The sequence below is a fragment of the Leptonychotes weddellii genome, chromosome 4 (genome assembly GCF_054177405.1).
Source record: "Leptonychotes weddellii isolate Sample4059 chromosome 4, ASM5417740v2, whole genome shotgun sequence".
Lineage (NCBI taxonomy): Eukaryota > Metazoa > Chordata > Mammalia > Carnivora > Phocidae > Leptonychotes > Leptonychotes weddellii.
In genome coordinates, this window is record NC_138372.1 from 168,066,467 (window position 1) to 168,083,986 (window position 17,520).

The 17,520-nt window shown below is 57.8% G+C and overlaps 1 protein-coding gene across 3 annotated transcripts in view; it reads right to left on the reverse strand.

The window, feature by feature from the left end:
- Positions 1-17,520, reverse strand: part of AGO2 (argonaute RISC catalytic component 2) — a 105,367-nt gene that overhangs the window by 19,446 nt on the left and 68,401 nt on the right. For all 3 annotated transcript variants that reach the window (XM_081816626.1, XM_081816623.1, XM_081816625.1), the window contains 11 exons: positions 15,339-15,520; positions 13,109-13,245; positions 12,225-12,359; positions 11,376-11,463; positions 10,617-10,764; positions 9,848-9,967; positions 9,598-9,720; positions 6,435-6,568; positions 4,792-4,976; positions 3,957-4,116; positions 459-549 (listed from right to left, as the gene is read on the reverse strand). In XM_081816626.1, coding sequence (XP_081672752.1) covers positions 459-549; positions 3,957-4,116; positions 4,792-4,976; positions 6,435-6,568; positions 9,598-9,720; positions 9,848-9,967; positions 10,617-10,764; positions 11,376-11,463; positions 12,225-12,359; positions 13,109-13,245; positions 15,339-15,520 — 1,503 coding nt within the window. The remainder of the gene's footprint in view (positions 1-458; positions 550-3,956; positions 4,117-4,791; positions 4,977-6,434; positions 6,569-9,597; positions 9,721-9,847; positions 9,968-10,616; positions 10,765-11,375; positions 11,464-12,224; positions 12,360-13,108; positions 13,246-15,338; positions 15,521-17,520) is intronic.

Genomic DNA, 17,520 nt, shown 5'->3' on the forward strand with positions numbered 1-17,520 from the left:
CCTGGTTTGTGTACGTAACTACTTTATATTTAGTGTTTTATAACAAAAGATAGGAAATGTTTAGAAGGAGTGCAGCATAAAGAAGGTGGGTACACGAATCCTGCGCAGTATCTGCCCCAGTGGGCAGAGAGCCCCCAGGCCCCCCAGGACAGGAGCCACCCCACAGCCGGCCTCCCCTGCAGCCAGAGCTGGTCCGCTTGGGCTGGGCCTCCGGGGAGCGCGACCTCATCGCTTCTCAGATACATTTAGCCACGTGCAGAGTCCCCTCCAAATACCTATTTTTCAGGAGACTCTGTTTCACCAACTGCTCCGTAAACCACAAAGGTTGTTAGGAAGACGCTCTGGCCCCACGCTGCTATGGCACCGCGCACCCTCCCACCGGCAGCCTGGCGAGGGCGTGGGTCCCACGAACGGTAGGACGTCACCCACCGCGCCCAGCGGTGGGCTCGGATACTCACGGCAGCGATGGAAGGCTTCTTCCCGTCCCCAGCAGGTGGGTGAGTGACGTCGGCCCCCAGAAAGATGACGGGCTGCTGGAACACGGGCGGCCTGCAGAGGGAAGCCGGACCATCTGAGGCCTCTGGCCCTGAAGAGCATCACTTGTGTGGCAAAGTCACTGTGGTTGTGTTTGTAAAGAAACCTCGTATCTTTGAATGGTCCCTACAGAGAGCCTGGCTGATAAAGCCACACCAGGTCTGAGATCTGCTTCCAAATGACCCGGTGCAGGGATCAGGGGCAGGAGGAGCAGGGGCTACCAAGACTGGTCAGGTGCAGACGGTGTTGAGGCTGGGCCAGGGAGGATCCTACTTTGTGTACGCCCGAAAGTTTCCACGGTCATCACACCTACTGAAACTCTCTGTGTATACAGGTTATGTGTTTATAAGACAGAGATTATACATGCAAGACTCAATGCACGTAGGAGTCCCATACTTGGTTCCGGCCTCGGACCTGCAGCCACACACCCCAGCGTCTCCCCCACGGCACAGCGGCAGCTTGCGGCTGGGCTCTCCCCGCGCCCCCGCAGGGTGCTGAGCAGCACCCTTGCTCTCTGCCCACGACGTGCCTGGGCACTCCCCCAGGTGAGAAGCACAACACGGGCTTCTTCTCCTCATCTCTTAAATGCTGTGTTCCAGAACTTTCCTGAAGAGGACGTGTGCACGGAGGGTGGGAGCATGGGGTCACTTGCTAGCTTTGCGTTCTGGAGCTTACCCTCTCTACAGCTTACTTTTCTCTTCTGGAAAATGGAGACAATACGCACAGTTACACGAGCACGTGCAAGTGCAAGCCAAGTGCTTTCAGAGGGCCTGGCCCGCCACACTCCCTAGGAGCTGCTGCCGTTCGGGCCCCTTCCTGCTCAGTGGTGAGTGGTGCCGTGAGCTTACCAGCCCAGCCAGGAGCTGAACTCACTGGGGAATGATCCCAGGGGGCCTCCCGCTGGACGGAGCCCCTCCACCCGGAGCCCAGGGGTAGGGGGAAGGGCTTCGAGTGTGTACGCCACATATCAGTGTCCACAAAACGTGGACCAGCTTCCCCCTTCAAGCCCCAGTGTGCTTCCAACTACACCTGGGGGTCCCGGGACACGGAAGCAGGGCTCACCGGCACTCCCTGCATGGGGGAAGATGCTGCCCATGGCCATGCTGATGGCCCTGCCTCTGGGCCCTGGCGTGGACGGTGGCCCTTCTCTGTAAGCCTCCAGGGCCCAGCCCCGGCCGTGTTCTCCCCAGCACCACGCAGCCCACTCGACACTGCACCCCGCCTCCCGACTCTCTTACGCCTGGAGCATCTGCACCCGCCGTTGTGACTCACACCTTCAACCAGGAAAACCACACCTGCCTGCAGACTCCTCTCCCTGACACGCTTCCCACCCCCATGCTCCCTCAGGTCCCTGGCTCCGCCCTGTGACTAAGCTCCTAATTAGGTGAACCCATTCACCATCTCCTGAGCAGCCTTGGGCCCCTCCCACCAGGCTTCCTGCTGCCATGGCAACAAGACTCCCTTCACAAGGTCCCCCACCCCTGCATGGCAGAGACTCAGACCTCCTCACTAGGCCTGTCCACACCATGTGACACAAGACGCAGTGCCCTTGGGGTCCAGGACCCGCCTGGCTCTCCTCCCCTCCCTTCTGGGGCTCCACTGCTGGCTCCCCATCTCCACGACCTTTTACCCCTGAACTCTCCAGGGCAGCAGGCTTGGCATCCATCCTTTCTACACCCTGCCCTGGGGGATGTGGAATCGCAGGAGACTTGTGGCTTTCAATACCACCTCTCTGCTGGGGACTCCTAAACACACAACCCTGATACCAGATCCCAGTTTCCGCTCACCCACCCGTGACGCCCCTCCGGCCAGACCCTGCAGGCCCCACCTCTAGAGCAGGCCCTGCAGCCCCATCTTCCAAACACCATCTCTGGGCACCCACCCCACCCCCACCGCCAGCATCCCTCCCGAGACAACGCAGGTGCCTCCTGGTCCCGTTCCACCCGGAGCTGGAGCGGCCGTCTAGAACAGGAACCTCCAGGGGCTGTGTCCTGCCCGGAGGGAGCCCCAGGCCCCTCCAGCCCTCCGTCCTTTGCTAGAACAATCCCCAGCCGTCCCCGCAGGCTCCCACCCAGGGCCCTTGCTCAAACCGTGCCCTGGGGCTGGAACACCCTTCTCCCAGGCATCCCCACACACCTGCGACCTTGGCCCCTGCCGTCTGCTCAGTGCCACTTTCTCCACGAGATGGTCGCCATAGAAACCCCAGCTCCTTACCCTCCTGAACTCCTGTCCCTGCCATGATGTCACTGCTGCTCGCCTGTCAAGCCCCAAGCGTGTGGGTCCCCGCACCAGAGGGCTGGGACTCTGGGTGCTGTGCTCACTGCTGTGGCCCAAACTCCTGGTGCACAGTAGGCGCCCACTAAACACAGAACCTGCTGACTCAGTGAACAGCACTTCGAGCTCACCACCTGCTCCTGATAGCTCCTCATTTCCTCCCAGGACCTTACCATGAGGAACCAGTCTTCGGGTTCACGCGTATCAGGCTCTACCGCCCGCTAACTCCACTCAATGGCGGGAGCCGGAGTTCGGGAGGTGCGGCCCCTGGCCTGCGGCATCGCATGTAAGCTCGCTAGCAATGTGCACACTTGGGTCCCAGTCCAGATGTGCTCGTCAGAACCTCTGCTTTAACGAGGCCCGGAGTGGGTTCGGACGCTGGCCCAGCCGTGCCCACGCGAGGAGCCTGGGGGCAGGCTGTTGCGTGCTGCACACACGGCCGCCTCTCCCCCAAGCACACAGAAGCAGCCAGACCGCCTCCTGTCCTCACAACTGCCCCTTCCACCTGCAGGGCGAGTGTGGCAAGCAATCCGCGTTTCCCCATGTCTGCCATTCAAACGCGAACCCAAACGCCCAGAGGCTCCAGCAAGAACCGCCCCCCCCACACAATATCTGTCTCTCCTGGCTGCAGCAGACAAAAGCTAACCTCCCCCGGGGCACCCAGGGCCCCACGCCGGGCCAAGAAGTACCAGGGGACCCCACAGCCCTGCCCACCGCTCCCCTGCCAGCCCCGGACCCCGGCCCAGGGTCCGCAACAGCACGCTCTGCCGTGGAGCCTCTCAGTTCCCAGGGCTCGGTTCCAGCACTGATGGCATCGGGCAGTGACGTGTGTCCCTCCATCGAGGCTCGTGTCCTAGCCGTTCCAGGTGCGCTCCGGCGCTGACCTGCTCACTCCTTTCATAGCGCGGCTGCCGCGTCCCCGTTCCAGGACCCCTGCGCCCCTCTCTGGCCCCAGCTCGCTCCGGGAAGCTGGCCACAGCACTCCAGGACCCCCCTTGCTCCCCAGACTCCGGGCAGCACTTCCCGCGTCGGCAGCATCCAGGACGGGGCTTGGCGCCGGGACCCCACGTGGCACCCCCGTGCACTGCCCCGACCCCACTGGGAATCGTGCGGTTAGCCACTGCGCACGCGGGGAAGGGCCGGCTTACCTCCCCTGGGGCAGCAGGATGTTGTTCACGCCTCCCAGTTTGACGTTGATCTTCAAGCAGAGGTTGGACAGGGTCTGTGGCGTGGTCCTCTGCACGTTCTTCATCTGCACACACTGCGTGGCCATCCCCAGCACCGTGTCTCCCACGCGCTTGACCTCGGCTGTGGAGCACGAAAGATGCACACGTTGGCAGCTCTCACCGGCCCCTCTTCCTTCGCTCGCCCTGACAGCCCCCCACCCCGAAACTGCAGAGGCCCGCGTGGAAGCGCCACCACGGCAGCCCCGTGGGCGGCCACGCGTGTGAAAGAGCAGGTGACCGGCAGGCGGGGGAAAGTCTGGCCCCAGGGCTTGCGTTCTGCTCCGGCAGGAGTGAAGACCCTTTCGGGGACTTGCAGGGCTGCAGGGCGGTATGGGCAGAGCCAGGCTGCCACGGGGGCCTTGGCACTCCTGGCTAGGATCGCCGCCTTCTATCATGGTGCGCGGGGTTACGAGCAAAAGCTTGCGTCGTTAAAAAGAAAAACACTGGCATCCTCGACATCCACAGCACACGCACACCTGACATCAAAGTGCTATCTAGGCCCACACCCCTCGGTTTCTGGAATCTTCCGTGACGCAACTGTCAGCTGTTCCCCACACAGCCTGTGGAAAGCGGGGACTTCCGGATAGAAACACTGACGGTGTCTTCTTTGCTCTTTGGATATGTAGCTTGGAGGGAAGAAGCGTGGCTTCCGATGCGGGATCAATGGGCCAGGCCCAAGCACTCCTCAGCGTGGCAAAAACACCAAGGACCCAGGCCGCAGCAAACCCCCACGGGGATCACGAGAGCAAAGGCTTACCATACACGGGGGTCTTGCCAGGCAGGATGACTACCACCAGCTGAAGGCCAGCGTACGTATTCTTCAGATGCCTGAACATGGGCTCCACGCTATCCGCCCCCTGGGCATATTTACAGAAGCACGGCTGGCCCTGGATCGGCATTCCAGCGTCCCTCGAGATCTTTCTGAGCTGCTCTGTGAAGGATCTGAAGGAGAAGGCTCATCAGACTCGAACGCACGGCGAGAGCCAAAGAATCCACACCAACCAGAGGCCCCAAGTAAAGGGCACAGCCTTAACAGCCCAACCCCAAGTCACTTTTATTGATGTCCAAATCTAAGTTTAAGACCTGGCCAGAACCATGGCAACGTGTTAACTCAAAGAGAAGTGACGCGCTAAGCACACACGTCCGTTCCCGCAAAGCCACTCCCAGGGTGCGGGGACAAGTGCTGTCCTGTTGGAGCAATGCACCGAGCCGTGCTGCCCACTCGGCAGGCCTGACCAGCGTCCAGGTTCTGGGACAGAACCCAGGACTCCGTTCAAAGCCAAACACCGTCCAAGGGAGGAAAACCGTGAACGGACTGTCCCCTTGGATTTGCCCCCTCTATTCTTGGGTGTACAACTCGGACTTGGACGACACAGCCGTGGGGACGAACAGAACCAACCACAGGGAGAGTCACACCAGCAGCAGCTACCAGGAGCCACGGTGGGGGGAGGGGCGCAGACCGATCAACAGCTTCTATTTTAAACTTAGGAATAAAAATAACATTGCCTTCTACAGCAAGGTAAGGATACTCGATCCAAGGGAGCCAGCATTCAGCCTCCTATACTTTAGTGCAGCTAAACAGACGTGTGTGAGTGTGTGTGTGTGTGTGTGTGTGTGCACGCCCACATTCACACCCACAGGCGGCTTCACCGTGGGGCCGTCCAGCTCCAGGCAAAATGAACGAAGGAGGCAAGGCCAGAACTCGGAGAGAGAGAGGCGCCCGTGGTCCATGCCCAAGCGACCTGGTCTCCTAAGCTGCTCTGTGCTCCCAGCTCCATCTGCTAGTGGCGCCCAGGACAAGGAGCCACCGAAGACCTGGACAGAACCAGCCCGCTGACGTCCGCGCTCAGGAACGTTCGGAGCCGGCCTCGGCTAGAATGTCAAGCAGCTACACTCCTCAGGCTTGGGGGGGAAGTTCCCTCCTGCTTCCACCGGGACAGGCAGGAAGCTAAAGCTTTCTTTCCGCTGTTAGGTCTGTTTGGCACAAAAGCGTGAGCGGCGAAGCTGCGTGTTTATGGTGCTACTTTCAAAGGGTCCGGCGCCTGGACCAGGCCAGGACGATCGAGAAATACGAAGCTGAAGTGGCTTTTTTTAAAGTAACTTGACTTAACTGAATGTAATCTTCTCTTTTGCATCTAATTTTCAAACTTTTTCTTCATTTACGGTTTTATTTCTTATATAATCTGCGTTACTTCTCCACACGCCCTCCACCAATGAGTCCGAGAAGTTAAGAGCAGCCTCGAGGTGGCCCACGAGTCCGGGCAGGTGCTCTCTGCCAGGGGAAGCCTACCAACCCCACCATCAACACCCGCTGTGCCCCCCGGCTGCCCAGCCCCCCGCCCCCCGCCGCCCGCCCGGCCCGCCCAAGGCCGGGTGCACCTGCCCCTCAAGCAGCCTTACTTAAGGTGGACTTCCGTGCACTGGCGCTGGGGGGCGAAGCACGCGATGGCCCACACCTTGATCTCAATGCCTGTGTGAAACTGCTTGTTCCTCATGTCCCACACGCCCTGGACAGGGGTGGCGATCGCTTTATTCTGCAAATGGCAAGGCGTTTAGAGTGAGGAAAAATGGGAAACACAGCCCTCTGACCCTGGATCGTGTTACTTTCCTACTGCTGCTGGTCCCCTGATCAGGTGGTGCTCCTGAGGCTGAGAACTGGGCCTTTGTGTAGTCTGCCGTCCCTGACTTGCCCAGCCGTGCAAGTGGGCCAGAGACGTCTGGAGAAGGGATGGATGGACAGATGAAGAGCTGGATGGGAGACGGGGCATGGAAGGATGGATGGAGGAACAGAGGAGGAAGGAAGGAAGGAAGGATGGAGGGAGGGGCGGATGAGGGGACAGAGGAAGAAGGAAGGATGGATGGAGAGAAGGGCGGATGGGGGGACAGAGGAAGGAAGGATGGATGGAGGGGGTTGGATGAGGGGACAGAAGAGGAAGGATGGATGGATGGAGAGAGGAACAGATGGGGTCAGAAGAGGAAGGATGGATGGAGGGAGGGGCGGATGGGGGGACAGAGGAGGAAGGATGGATGGAGGGAGGGGCAGACGGAGTAATGGAAGGATAGATGGAGGGGTGGATGAGCAGACAGATGGAAGATGGATGGACCGATGAAGGGAGGGGTGGATACAGGCCAGGGAGAGCAGAGAGGCCCAGAATTCCACCCAACCTCAGGGGCAGCCCGGAGGAATGCTACAGGAAGCTTCCTGGTTGGTTCAGAACATGCTCTCACTTATTCTACCTCCTCTCTTATCAGGCCGACAGCCGGGGAGCGGGGTGGGGGGAGGAGAGAAGTCAAGGTGCCTCCTCCCGGTCCTGGCCGGGGAGCAGATGGGCCAGAGAGGACCCCTGCACTGCTCACGCCACTGTCTGCCGTGGTTTAAGGAACTCGAAGCTACCCCCTCTGGTAAAGACAGAGCAGGGGACACATCCACCGGGGTTTGTCCTCTCTCAGCCAGAAAGGACCAGGCCTCAGCACCACCAGAGGAACCCCTGGACTCCCTTCCGGGGAGGGCTGGCGGCGGGGGGCATGGCTGTCCAGGCCGGTGGGCACCGCCAAAGGACGGGCCGCACCTGAGCTCCTGTCACTTGGTTATGGAAGGGTTTCTAGTGGAAAACATTTTTTATTACAAAAGTCACACAAGCCTATTGTAAAAAACAAACATTTTAGAAATGAACTCTTTTCTTTCCGATATTTTTATAACTATTTCCCCGCTGCTACTAGAGACAGGCTTCTATAAGAGACAGCCCCCCACCAGTCTGGTATTCCAGACCCAGTGCACGCACGTGCACACGCCCACACACACACGCGTACATGCACACGCACACACACGGTTTCATCAGACATGGGCTCTTAGGACACGTGCGATTCTCAGCCTCAGCACCGCTGACATTCAGACTGTCCTATGCACTGCGGATGTTAGCAGTTCTTGTCACCAGATGCCAGCCTCCAGACATCGCTAAACGTCCCCTGGGGGGCATTTAATGTCTTGCTCCAACAATGGACAACAAGTAGGGTAGGTGAAGAAAAGTGTGTGTTCTCATTAAAATGTTTCAGAGATCTGGAAAAATGTGTTCATTTAGAAGCATCAAAAACTTCCCATCCCTACAATTCTAATATTTTTGCAAGATGAGGTTACAAGAGCTATTTTGTCTTCCAGACTACTCCTGTATTTCTTGAGTGAGAAAGTCGAAACAGACATAAGCAGACAGATCTGCGGTCCCGATGTGATCACCCAAGGGCCACGTAAATCTCTGTTTCTAGCCATCTCTCCACTTACTTGTGAAAGGGAATCACACACTCTTCCTCCTAGGGTTTTAAGAAGGGCTCAAAAGGGTGCTATGTTTGCAGCGCGTCTGGACACAGCAAGTGCACAAGTGAGCTCAGAGCCCGGAAGCCTTGCTCAGAAGTCTCCTTCAGAGGGCGGGCACCAGGATGGGCCCCCCCCCCCACAATACCGTGCAGTGAAAGCCCAAAAGAACAAGCCACACGTCACATACATATGGAACCATCTCCAAGACCTCTATGGGCTCTAAGAGAAAGTTTCAAGTAAAAAGAGGCGTATTTAATGTTACTAATTGCACCAAAAGGGATGAAAACTCATGTGAATAATCCCTGGGCAGCTTTACAAGATAAAACACCAATCACTTCCTGGGAGAGCAAGTGAGACCTGGGGAAAGAGTCTTCTTCCTATAATGCTTTGTTTTGCTGTGTTGTGCTTTGTAAGTAGGCTCCAGGCTCAACGTGGGGCTCAAACCCACGACCCTGGGATCAAGACTTGCAGGCTCTTCCCCCTGAGCCGGCCAGGTGCCCCCCTCCTGTAGTTCTTTGTGCCTTTTGAACTTTGGAACATTATAAAAAGCAGAACTTAACGTTTTACGCTAAGAAAGGGGAAAACCCTACAAACAAAACCAGGCCTTGCTATGGGTCCTGAGGACGAGGGTAAAAGGCAGAGTCACTCCAATCTTCCATCAGAGCTTGTGGGTGAGCAGCCCGCGATGAGTGAGGCTGAGGCCCCCGGGGCCCCGCCACCCACCCGGTAAAGCCGTGCTCCGCGTCTGGGGGCCCGGCCCTGAGGAAGTGCATGAAGACCCTTCCTGTGAGCTCTGCAGGGCTCAATGGACAGGATCGCTTTATGATGTGCTGATGAAGCCAGGCATTACACCAGCAAAAACAAACAAAACCTGAGTGACTAACAGCTCTGTTTGTCACCAAATACCTCCAACACCGAAGTTAGGAAAACAGAAAAGAAGTCTAAGTTTCTGGAAAATAATTCACCAGTGGCAAAGTGCCCAAAGAACAACGCTTTCCAGATTTCAAGGGGGTAATAAAAATCACCTTTTGAAAAAACAAAAGTTATTCTGAAAATCCTCAGAAAGGGCCCAGCAACTCAGTCCTTACTGAGGCCCTGTAAGGTGCACTGGCTTGGACTAGAGTGGCAAGAATTCCTTACCTTGGCCACGGTCTACACCTCTGGCACGGTTCTGACCCGAGGGGGTCAAAAGTTCCTGCTCCACCATCACCTGCCAGACACACGGCGTGTCCCCCGAGCCCCGCCCCCACGTACCCTGCCCCCGTAGAGGATAGAGGGCGGCTGGAGGACCCGCCCGGTCACGTCTGTCATCTCGTCCTTGACCATGATTCCAAATTCACGAACATACGGATCTGTATTAAAACTTGCACTTCGCATCTTGAAAAGGAAAAAAGAAATAAGCCGTGTCTGTCCCAAGCACCAGGGGCTCCCTTGCCCGGCGCCACGTACCACAGTCCCCATGGTGTCCCCACCCCCGGGCTGGCCCTGGGAACGTGACGCTCACCAGCTTGCTAATCTCTTCTTGCCGATCCGGCGCTGACCTGGCGGTCGCTCTGATCATGGTTGAGGTCTGATTGTCCGTCAGTTTTTTGATACATCTCTGTCCTGCCACTATGTTACAGACCTACAAAGAAGAGACAGGGCGTTGGCCCCGGTGCTGGAGAACAGGCGGGGGTCGGGCTGAGCGTGGTGCCCTGGCTCAGCCTGTGACACATCGGTCTCTTAGCCACACGTGGCGAGGTGCCCCGCACACACCATGGTGGCCGTCCCTGCGACCCTCCAGGATTGGGGCTGCTCAGGGCCCGCGGTTGGCACCAGAGACCCTCCTGGGTGAGCCTGGCCTGGCACCGGTGCGCGCTGGGAACCTCACAACGTAGGAGCATGAAGCTGCGTGCTGATGGGGAGGAGGCCGGCCTTCTGGACCAGGGCCCAGGAAAACCATCTGGATATTTGGGTAGCTGGACAAGTACAGAGAATTTAAGGCACTAACAGAAAAGAGTTAAAACTTGGGCCTCAGCTTCAGCATTTAATCTTTCCCTGGGCCAGGGTTCTTCCAACAGTAAGTGAAGAAATAGTAGCTTTTCTGAGCATCTTCCACCCTGTTCAAAGGGCCTGCTGGGCACAACAGGCACGTCCTGAATGGGCCCACGAATCCCACGGGAGTCACCACACCGTTTCATTCTTGGGGAGGCAGGCACGAGGGGCATCACTGGCCTGAGGCCCACAGTTCTCCCACCAGCCCCAGAGCAGCGCGGACAGGAGACGGAACTTGCCTCGAGGGGAAGGTAGGTGTGTTTCTGCTCCTGTCCGACTTGTAAACACGGGAGGTGGGGGTAGCGCAGAACCAGCTTGTGCCTGTCCTTGAAGTACTGGGCCACCGTGCACTCCACCGTCTGCCCGCTCTCCTGCTGGAGCGGGAATCTAGGGAAGCCAAGAAGGGGCTCAGGCAGCAGGCCCCACATGAGCCCGCTCCCCCGGTCTGCTTGCTGAGGGCTGGAGAAGGTGGGTGGGGGTTGGGGTGGGGGCAAATGTCCAAAGCACCTTCCAGGGGTCAAAACCAATCATGCCCTTCGGACAGGTAGTTCCTAAACTTCCGTATTATCTCTGGAGTTGGGAAATAAAAAACACTGACATGCATGTAACATGCAACAATCACAGATCCCAGAGATCTACAGTGTAGGTAAGGAAGTAGCCACGCCTCGGCGGTGGGGGGGCGCCTACTGATCCCCGCTAGCTCCCAGCACCGGCTCAGCACTGAGGACGGGAAAACAAACAAAAATGACCCTCTCTCGCCTGTAAAATTCAAGAGGGAAAATCAACAAGGAGCCACCAACCCCTTCCCACCCCGTACGGTGCAATTTCATGATTTTATCTCATTGGATGCAGTTTGGTTCTACTGAGGCAAGGGCATGGTTCCGGAATTCTGAACTAGAATGAAATGATCCTTCCCAGGAGGGCCACTGCTCTGGAGGTGGGCCATCGGAGGGACCGCGGAGGGGGGTCCGGGGCGGGGGGAGGGTGAGGCCATTTACGTCTGGTGGCTGGCGGGCCGCCGAGTCACATTGCACACACGGTATTTCCTCTTCATCTGCCCACAGTGCGTTATCTCCACCTTTAGACCTGGCAACACACAGCAGCCCGGCCTCACAGTCAAGCCCCGGCCCGGCCCAGAGCGTGGGCCCCGCTTCCCGGGCACCGGCTGTCCCCGGAGCCCACAGACCCCAGGGGAGGGTGTTCCGCAGCAGCTGCAGGGCCGCACTTGCCCTGAGTGCGGGGACCTGTGCGCGGGGCCCGGCTCACCCACGGGGATGCCTTCTGCCCCAGAAATGCCAAGGCCAGAGGCTGGACACAGTTCTTAAAGATAAAAGAGACGATGCTGGCTCAGCGAGACTTTGTGCTTCCTCCAGGACTATTTTTAGCAGCCGGCACTTCTGACGGCCTTTAGAAAGCCCGGAGGGGGACAGGTGCGGAGGGGCGTGGGCGACAGGTGCTGGCCGACCCTCCGCGGCTGGGCCAAAGGGCCCGAGCCGGGCCACTGCACTCGGGCCGTGTTTCCCTGAGTGGAAAGCAGGCTTGGTGGGTAGGTGCCCAGGACAAGGCATGAAAGCGTGCTCCCCATTCCAGAACAGCATGAGGTGCTGGTAACAGCCACACGCTGCTCTTTGCTCCGAGAGCCCAGTGACTTGCACGCACTGGTCGCTGACCCCGTGGAAAGCTGTTTACTGAGAACATCACTGTTCCCGCGCTGTGAAATGGGCTTAGTTCAAATCTGTGCTAATTCTCGGGATGCCTAATCACTCTCGCCGCCTTCATCCCCTTAGGAGCTCAGGAAGTGCAGCGAGGGGGAAAGTCAGGGCCTCACACGCAAGGCAGCAACCCACCTTTGATTTCTTTGGTAAACTTTACCCTTTGGGAATCTGTCAGAGGTTTCTGTTGTTCTTCAATACTTTTAAAATCCAAAACTTCACAAACAAACTCAATTACTGGCTGTGCCTTATAAAATGCAGTTGCTGAGACTGTAGGTGGAAAAAGAGAAAAGTAAAAGCTGATGTGAGATGTGCCCAACGGTGCCCCTTGCAGGCCGGCCACCTGGCTCTGTTCCCCCATCCCCGGGGTCCACCTCTGGGCCTTAGGGTGGGACAGAGCCAGAGGGGGCTGCCCCATACTCCCTCTGCTCAGGGCCCAAAGATAAAGTCACCGTCTGAGAATAAAATTAGGTTTAAAATGAAACCCCACCAGATCACAACAGCCATGACTGCAGATTTTCTGACTGTCTCCTGGTGCAGATCTCTCTGAAGCGTACTGTTCCTTGCGTGATCCAACCCTGAGTCTCCCGAGAGGGCAGGGCACCCTAAACCCGGAGGAGAGCAGCCGGAAGGCAACAGACCAGGCAGGCCCCCAGCCAGCTATCCCGCACTCCTACCAACCAGGCTGCATAAGGAAAAGGCGAGATGGTGGGCGGGCCTAGCGGTGGGAGGTCAGTTCACACCCCCCAGAAACACTGGCCCTGCCTGGTGGACAGAGGCAGCAGCATCTGGGAACGAGTCAGGGACGCAGGCCCGTCTCAGCGCCCCGAACCTCAGTCTCGGGAGCAGGCCCTGCGGGTGGTTCTGAGGGTCACGTCTCACAAGCAGGTGAGGAAGGCCAGGTGTGGCAGCCCATGAGGCTTGGGCGGAGGCCACAGAGGCGCTGGCTCCCCCAGGTCTCGGCCCCTCGGTGACGCTCCAACCCCCCCCCCGATGACAAAGACTGGGGCTTCGCTTACCATCGATATTTAACATCATTTTCCAAAGGGAAGGTCGGACGGACTGATGGAAGCCAAACCACACTTCCCGGCCCCCGCCAAGGGGGTTGGAGCAGCCCTCGGACGCTGTAAAGAAGGAGCGGCCCACAGGGGTGTACCTGAAACAAGAGACCCCCTGTCTGATCAGAAAGAACAGGCTGACGCCAAGTTTGCTGCTCATCGTGACAAGCCAGCAGGCAAACACTCACACGTGCCAACGGTTCCGCCGTTTTTAGCGAACTGCACTTTGCAGGCGTCCGTGGCTGATGCTGAGGAGCACTGTTTAAGGCACAGCCTCGGGGACGCGGGGCCTCGGCACGCAGGGCGCAGGGGAGCAGCTGGCCTCCCACCCACCGTGCTTCTGGATCCCCGACGCGGGCTCTGGCTGTGCAGGGCCCAGGGCGCACAGGGTGTCCCTGGCTTCATCCGTGTTTCTGACCCTCCCCACCCCCCACCCAGTACTTTAATGCTCATCCTCCAGGGCTTAGCTGTGCGCAGCGCTTCACATCTTTCTAGGACAGCGCAGTGCTGCGTGTGCAGGGACGGGTGGAAGGAGCGTCTGCCAAGTGGCCGCCGCAATCAGGCCAAGGCGGCTGGACTGAAGCAGCCCCGGGCTGGGGGGAGCCTGGCTGCTTTGCCCGGGACCATGTTGGGACGTAGAACCCAGCATCCATTCCCCGCTCCACGCAGCTCCTCTGCAGGGGAGGCTCTCAATATATGGGGGGGGGGGGTGGCGGGGAGCTCGGCCTCCCAGGCTCGGGATGGTAAGGTGGATGTGTGGGAAGACCCGCACGCCGTCCAGGGCCCGGCTGCCCACAGTGCGCGGAGGGCAGGAAGCCGCCTGCGTGAGGCGCACACCGAGCAGCTGCACCAACGTGCCTGGTCCCCCAGGACGCGTCCTCACCAAGGATCCAAAGGGAAGATGCTTCTTTTAGGGGTTGTATTATCCACCTACAGGCTGCACTATCAACCGGATGGTGGGGATGGTCCTCTCCCTCTCCCCCTGACCCATGTTAATCCCGCCACTTTTTCTATTATTTTTCCAAAATGAAAGGAGACTTTCCTCCTGATTGTAAAAGTAACATGGTAATTAATTCAAAACTCAGAAAACAAAAATCACAGTAATTTCCGCCACTCATTTGAAAAATGTATTCAACGTTTTGGCAACTGCCTTTCTAGATTTTTTTTTTTTTTGCACCCACCTGCCTTCCTGCCAACAGAAGTTCCAAGCAGTAGCAGATTATACCCCGGGGGCCGGGGGGAGGATCCCTGCTAGGAGGGACACCTGCCCGGTATCTGGTTGCCCCCCGCCAAGTCTGGAGACTGAGAACATCAGGGTCCCCTTAAAATCCAACGAGGCACTCCAGAGCACCTTCTCTCACCCCTACAAAGGGACAAAGGGAGCCCCACTCCCTCCTCAAATCTTAGAGCTTTGTCAGTACAAGGAGAGGTCAGCAAGGAGGCTCATTTCTCCTGTCACTGGTTCATTCAAACGGTTCCCGAGGCCCCGGCAGGTGCTGCACACATGGGAAGAGCAGGTGGTCCCAGATCAGACCCCGAGGTCTGCGTGTGGCAAAGCGGCCTGGCTCGTACGAGGCTGAGACACAGGGAAACAGTGCAGCCCTGCACCTGGCAGAGCATGAGCCGTTCAAGTGTCCATGCACCCTCTGTCCCAGGAAGTTCAAGGGCGGCGATTTGTGGAATAAACCAACGGTCCGAAGCATCGTGTCGCCTGCGGTCTCAGCGTCCTTCATGCTGTGGGTGCTCCATCAAGTAGGATACTGGGAGTATCACTCTACTATTACAAGTCCTACCCGTGAAGGCCACAGACACAGAACATGCTCACAGTATCAGGCAAGTGAAAAATCATGCCCACTGTGCACAAAGACGGGCAGACCATCTTTTTGTTCCAGGTTGAGAATTCCAGTGATTTCCTTTTTTTTAAAGTAATCTCTGCCCAACACGGGGCTCGAACTCACAACCCTGAGATCGAGAGTCACGTGCTCTACTCACTGAGCCAGCCAGGGGCCCCTGGTGATTTATTTTTATATTAAAAATGTTTCATGTTAGTATTACTATAATTTCCATCATAGAAATCCATGGCCATCACCACCCCGACTCCAACACCTCATTCATCCTTGCACAGAGATTTCATATTCTCCAGGTAATGCTCAGGGTCAGAAGCAGATGCTCCCGCTTCCTTGGACCTCACCTCATGGATGGCAAATGCCTCATGACCACATCCAGGGCCTGGATCGTCTCGAAGGGGACGCTGGGCAGCCGCCCCGAAAGTGCATCGTGTAACGCCTGTAAGCTCACGCAGGACACCCACTTGATGGACACCTTGAAGATGCGGTCCTTCCCTTCTCCAGGCAACGTGACCTCCAGCTCCACCTGAGGAGATCCAGAGCATGCGGTTACTCACACTTGCCCCTTAAGAAGCTACTGGGAGGGTGAAGGTGGTGCAACAGCCCAGGGTTGGGAAATTCTAGCTCATCCTTTATCCCACCAGGCACACATGGGCATGGGCACCGTGACTGACACGGGACCCAGGATTTCTGCCTGGCCCTGCACACAGAGGCAGCTTGGAGAGGCAAGCAGCGAGAGACGGTATCGTGAGGAGGCTCCGTCAGAGTGGGGCGGGGGGCCCAGACGGGGTGGGGAGACACAGGCAGGGGGCCTGGGAGCCAGCCGAGGGTCCTGGAGAGTTATTTCCCAGGGGAACTGAAAATGTTGCAATGGGTCTGGGGATTCCCATTTTCTGGGTCCCTTAGGAGTCCACAAACTAGCTTTGCAGTGAATAAACCATGAACAAAAAGCCTTCCTAGGACAGATGTGTGGTGAAACAAACAGGCAAATGCTAACCACTGCAGATTCTAGACGGGTTGGCACCCGCCTACAACGCGTCCACCTTTCCTCTGACTAAACAGGTTCACGATGAAATGTGGGAAGATCAGAGAATGTGGGTGGTGGGGACTCGCACTGGGCTCTTCCCCACCGTTTCCAGAAGCTGTTCTACGGGACAGTCTGCGACCCAAGGGCATTGGCACCTCCACATACAGAACATGCAGAGAAAAAAGCTTCCACTACAAGACCCCATCAGAATCTCCTGGGAAGAAATTAAAATTCTTAGCCAAACGTCAGAATATTTGCCACAATAGTGCTCAACGGTCTCCAACAGCTCCGTCCAACAGAATTTTCTGTGATAACGGAAACAGTCTCTTCCTGTGCTGCCCAGGACGCCAGCCACTGGCCCAATGTGGCCGCTGAGCACTTGCAATGTGAACAGTGTGGCCGAGGGACTGAATTTTCAGCTTTGTTAACTTTTCATGAATCCGCGTTGACACGGTCGCGTGCGGCCAGTGGCTGGCGTCCTGGACAGTGGTCGGGAGCGTGCCCCCGTGACTCACTCCCTGAAGCAGACAGTCCCCTCCCAACTGTGAGGCGCCCCTCGCCCACACGCCTGGCTCCTCCTGGCACCCAGACCCACCTTTACCCCATCACTTCGCTGCACCACTCACGATCCCGCAGCTCAGTGGCTGGTAACTGAGGAGTACATCCCGAACACACGGCCCACACAGACCCCACTCAGGTGGTGACTGAAACATGCCATAAACATCGAAGCCAATATTTGTGCAGTGTCTAATGTGACAGGTCACGGATTATATCTATTTTATCCTTAAACATCCAAAGATCCCAGGAAGGAAGACTTCATTCACTACTTTTCATATGTAAAAATACAGATGTCTGGACTAGAGGTCCAGCCCACTCCCCACCTGTCACCGGGGGGCCACCACCCTCAGGGCAGCACAACACAGATGTGCCCCCCCAAGGCCCCCCAAGCCTGCGAGTCCCGGGAGGAAGAGGGTTCCGCCCCGCTGCCTGTGCGCCTGGAACGCCCTCCCCCAGCAGGTGCCCGGCAAACTCCGGGGCGGGAGTCACGACCCAGGTCAAGCGTTCCAGCCGCATCAGGCTCCTGGACCCTGCCCTCCTCACTCCCTCCTCACGCAGCAGGCCTGCAGGCCACTCTCCGCTCCTGAAGCACACCTTCCCTCACGCACTCACCACACCACATTCAACCGTCACGAGAGCTACAAGCCGACCGCATGCACCGAAGTCACCTGCACGCCTGTGTCCTGGAGGACACCTGCCCAGCAGCCCTCGGGCCACCGCCACGCCTGGCAGCCACTAACGGCCCACGACCCAAGGCCCAGCGCGGAGACGGCAGTGAGAGAGAACAGACACTTCCAGGCGCACGGACCTCAGGATGGAAGAGCGAGCGGCACCGAGCCACAGGACAAGGTCCCTTCCGGAAGGAAATGATAGATGTGATGGTTGCACACACAGCTGCTAAAACCAGGAAGACCAGAACCACAGTGAGCCGTCCCCTCACA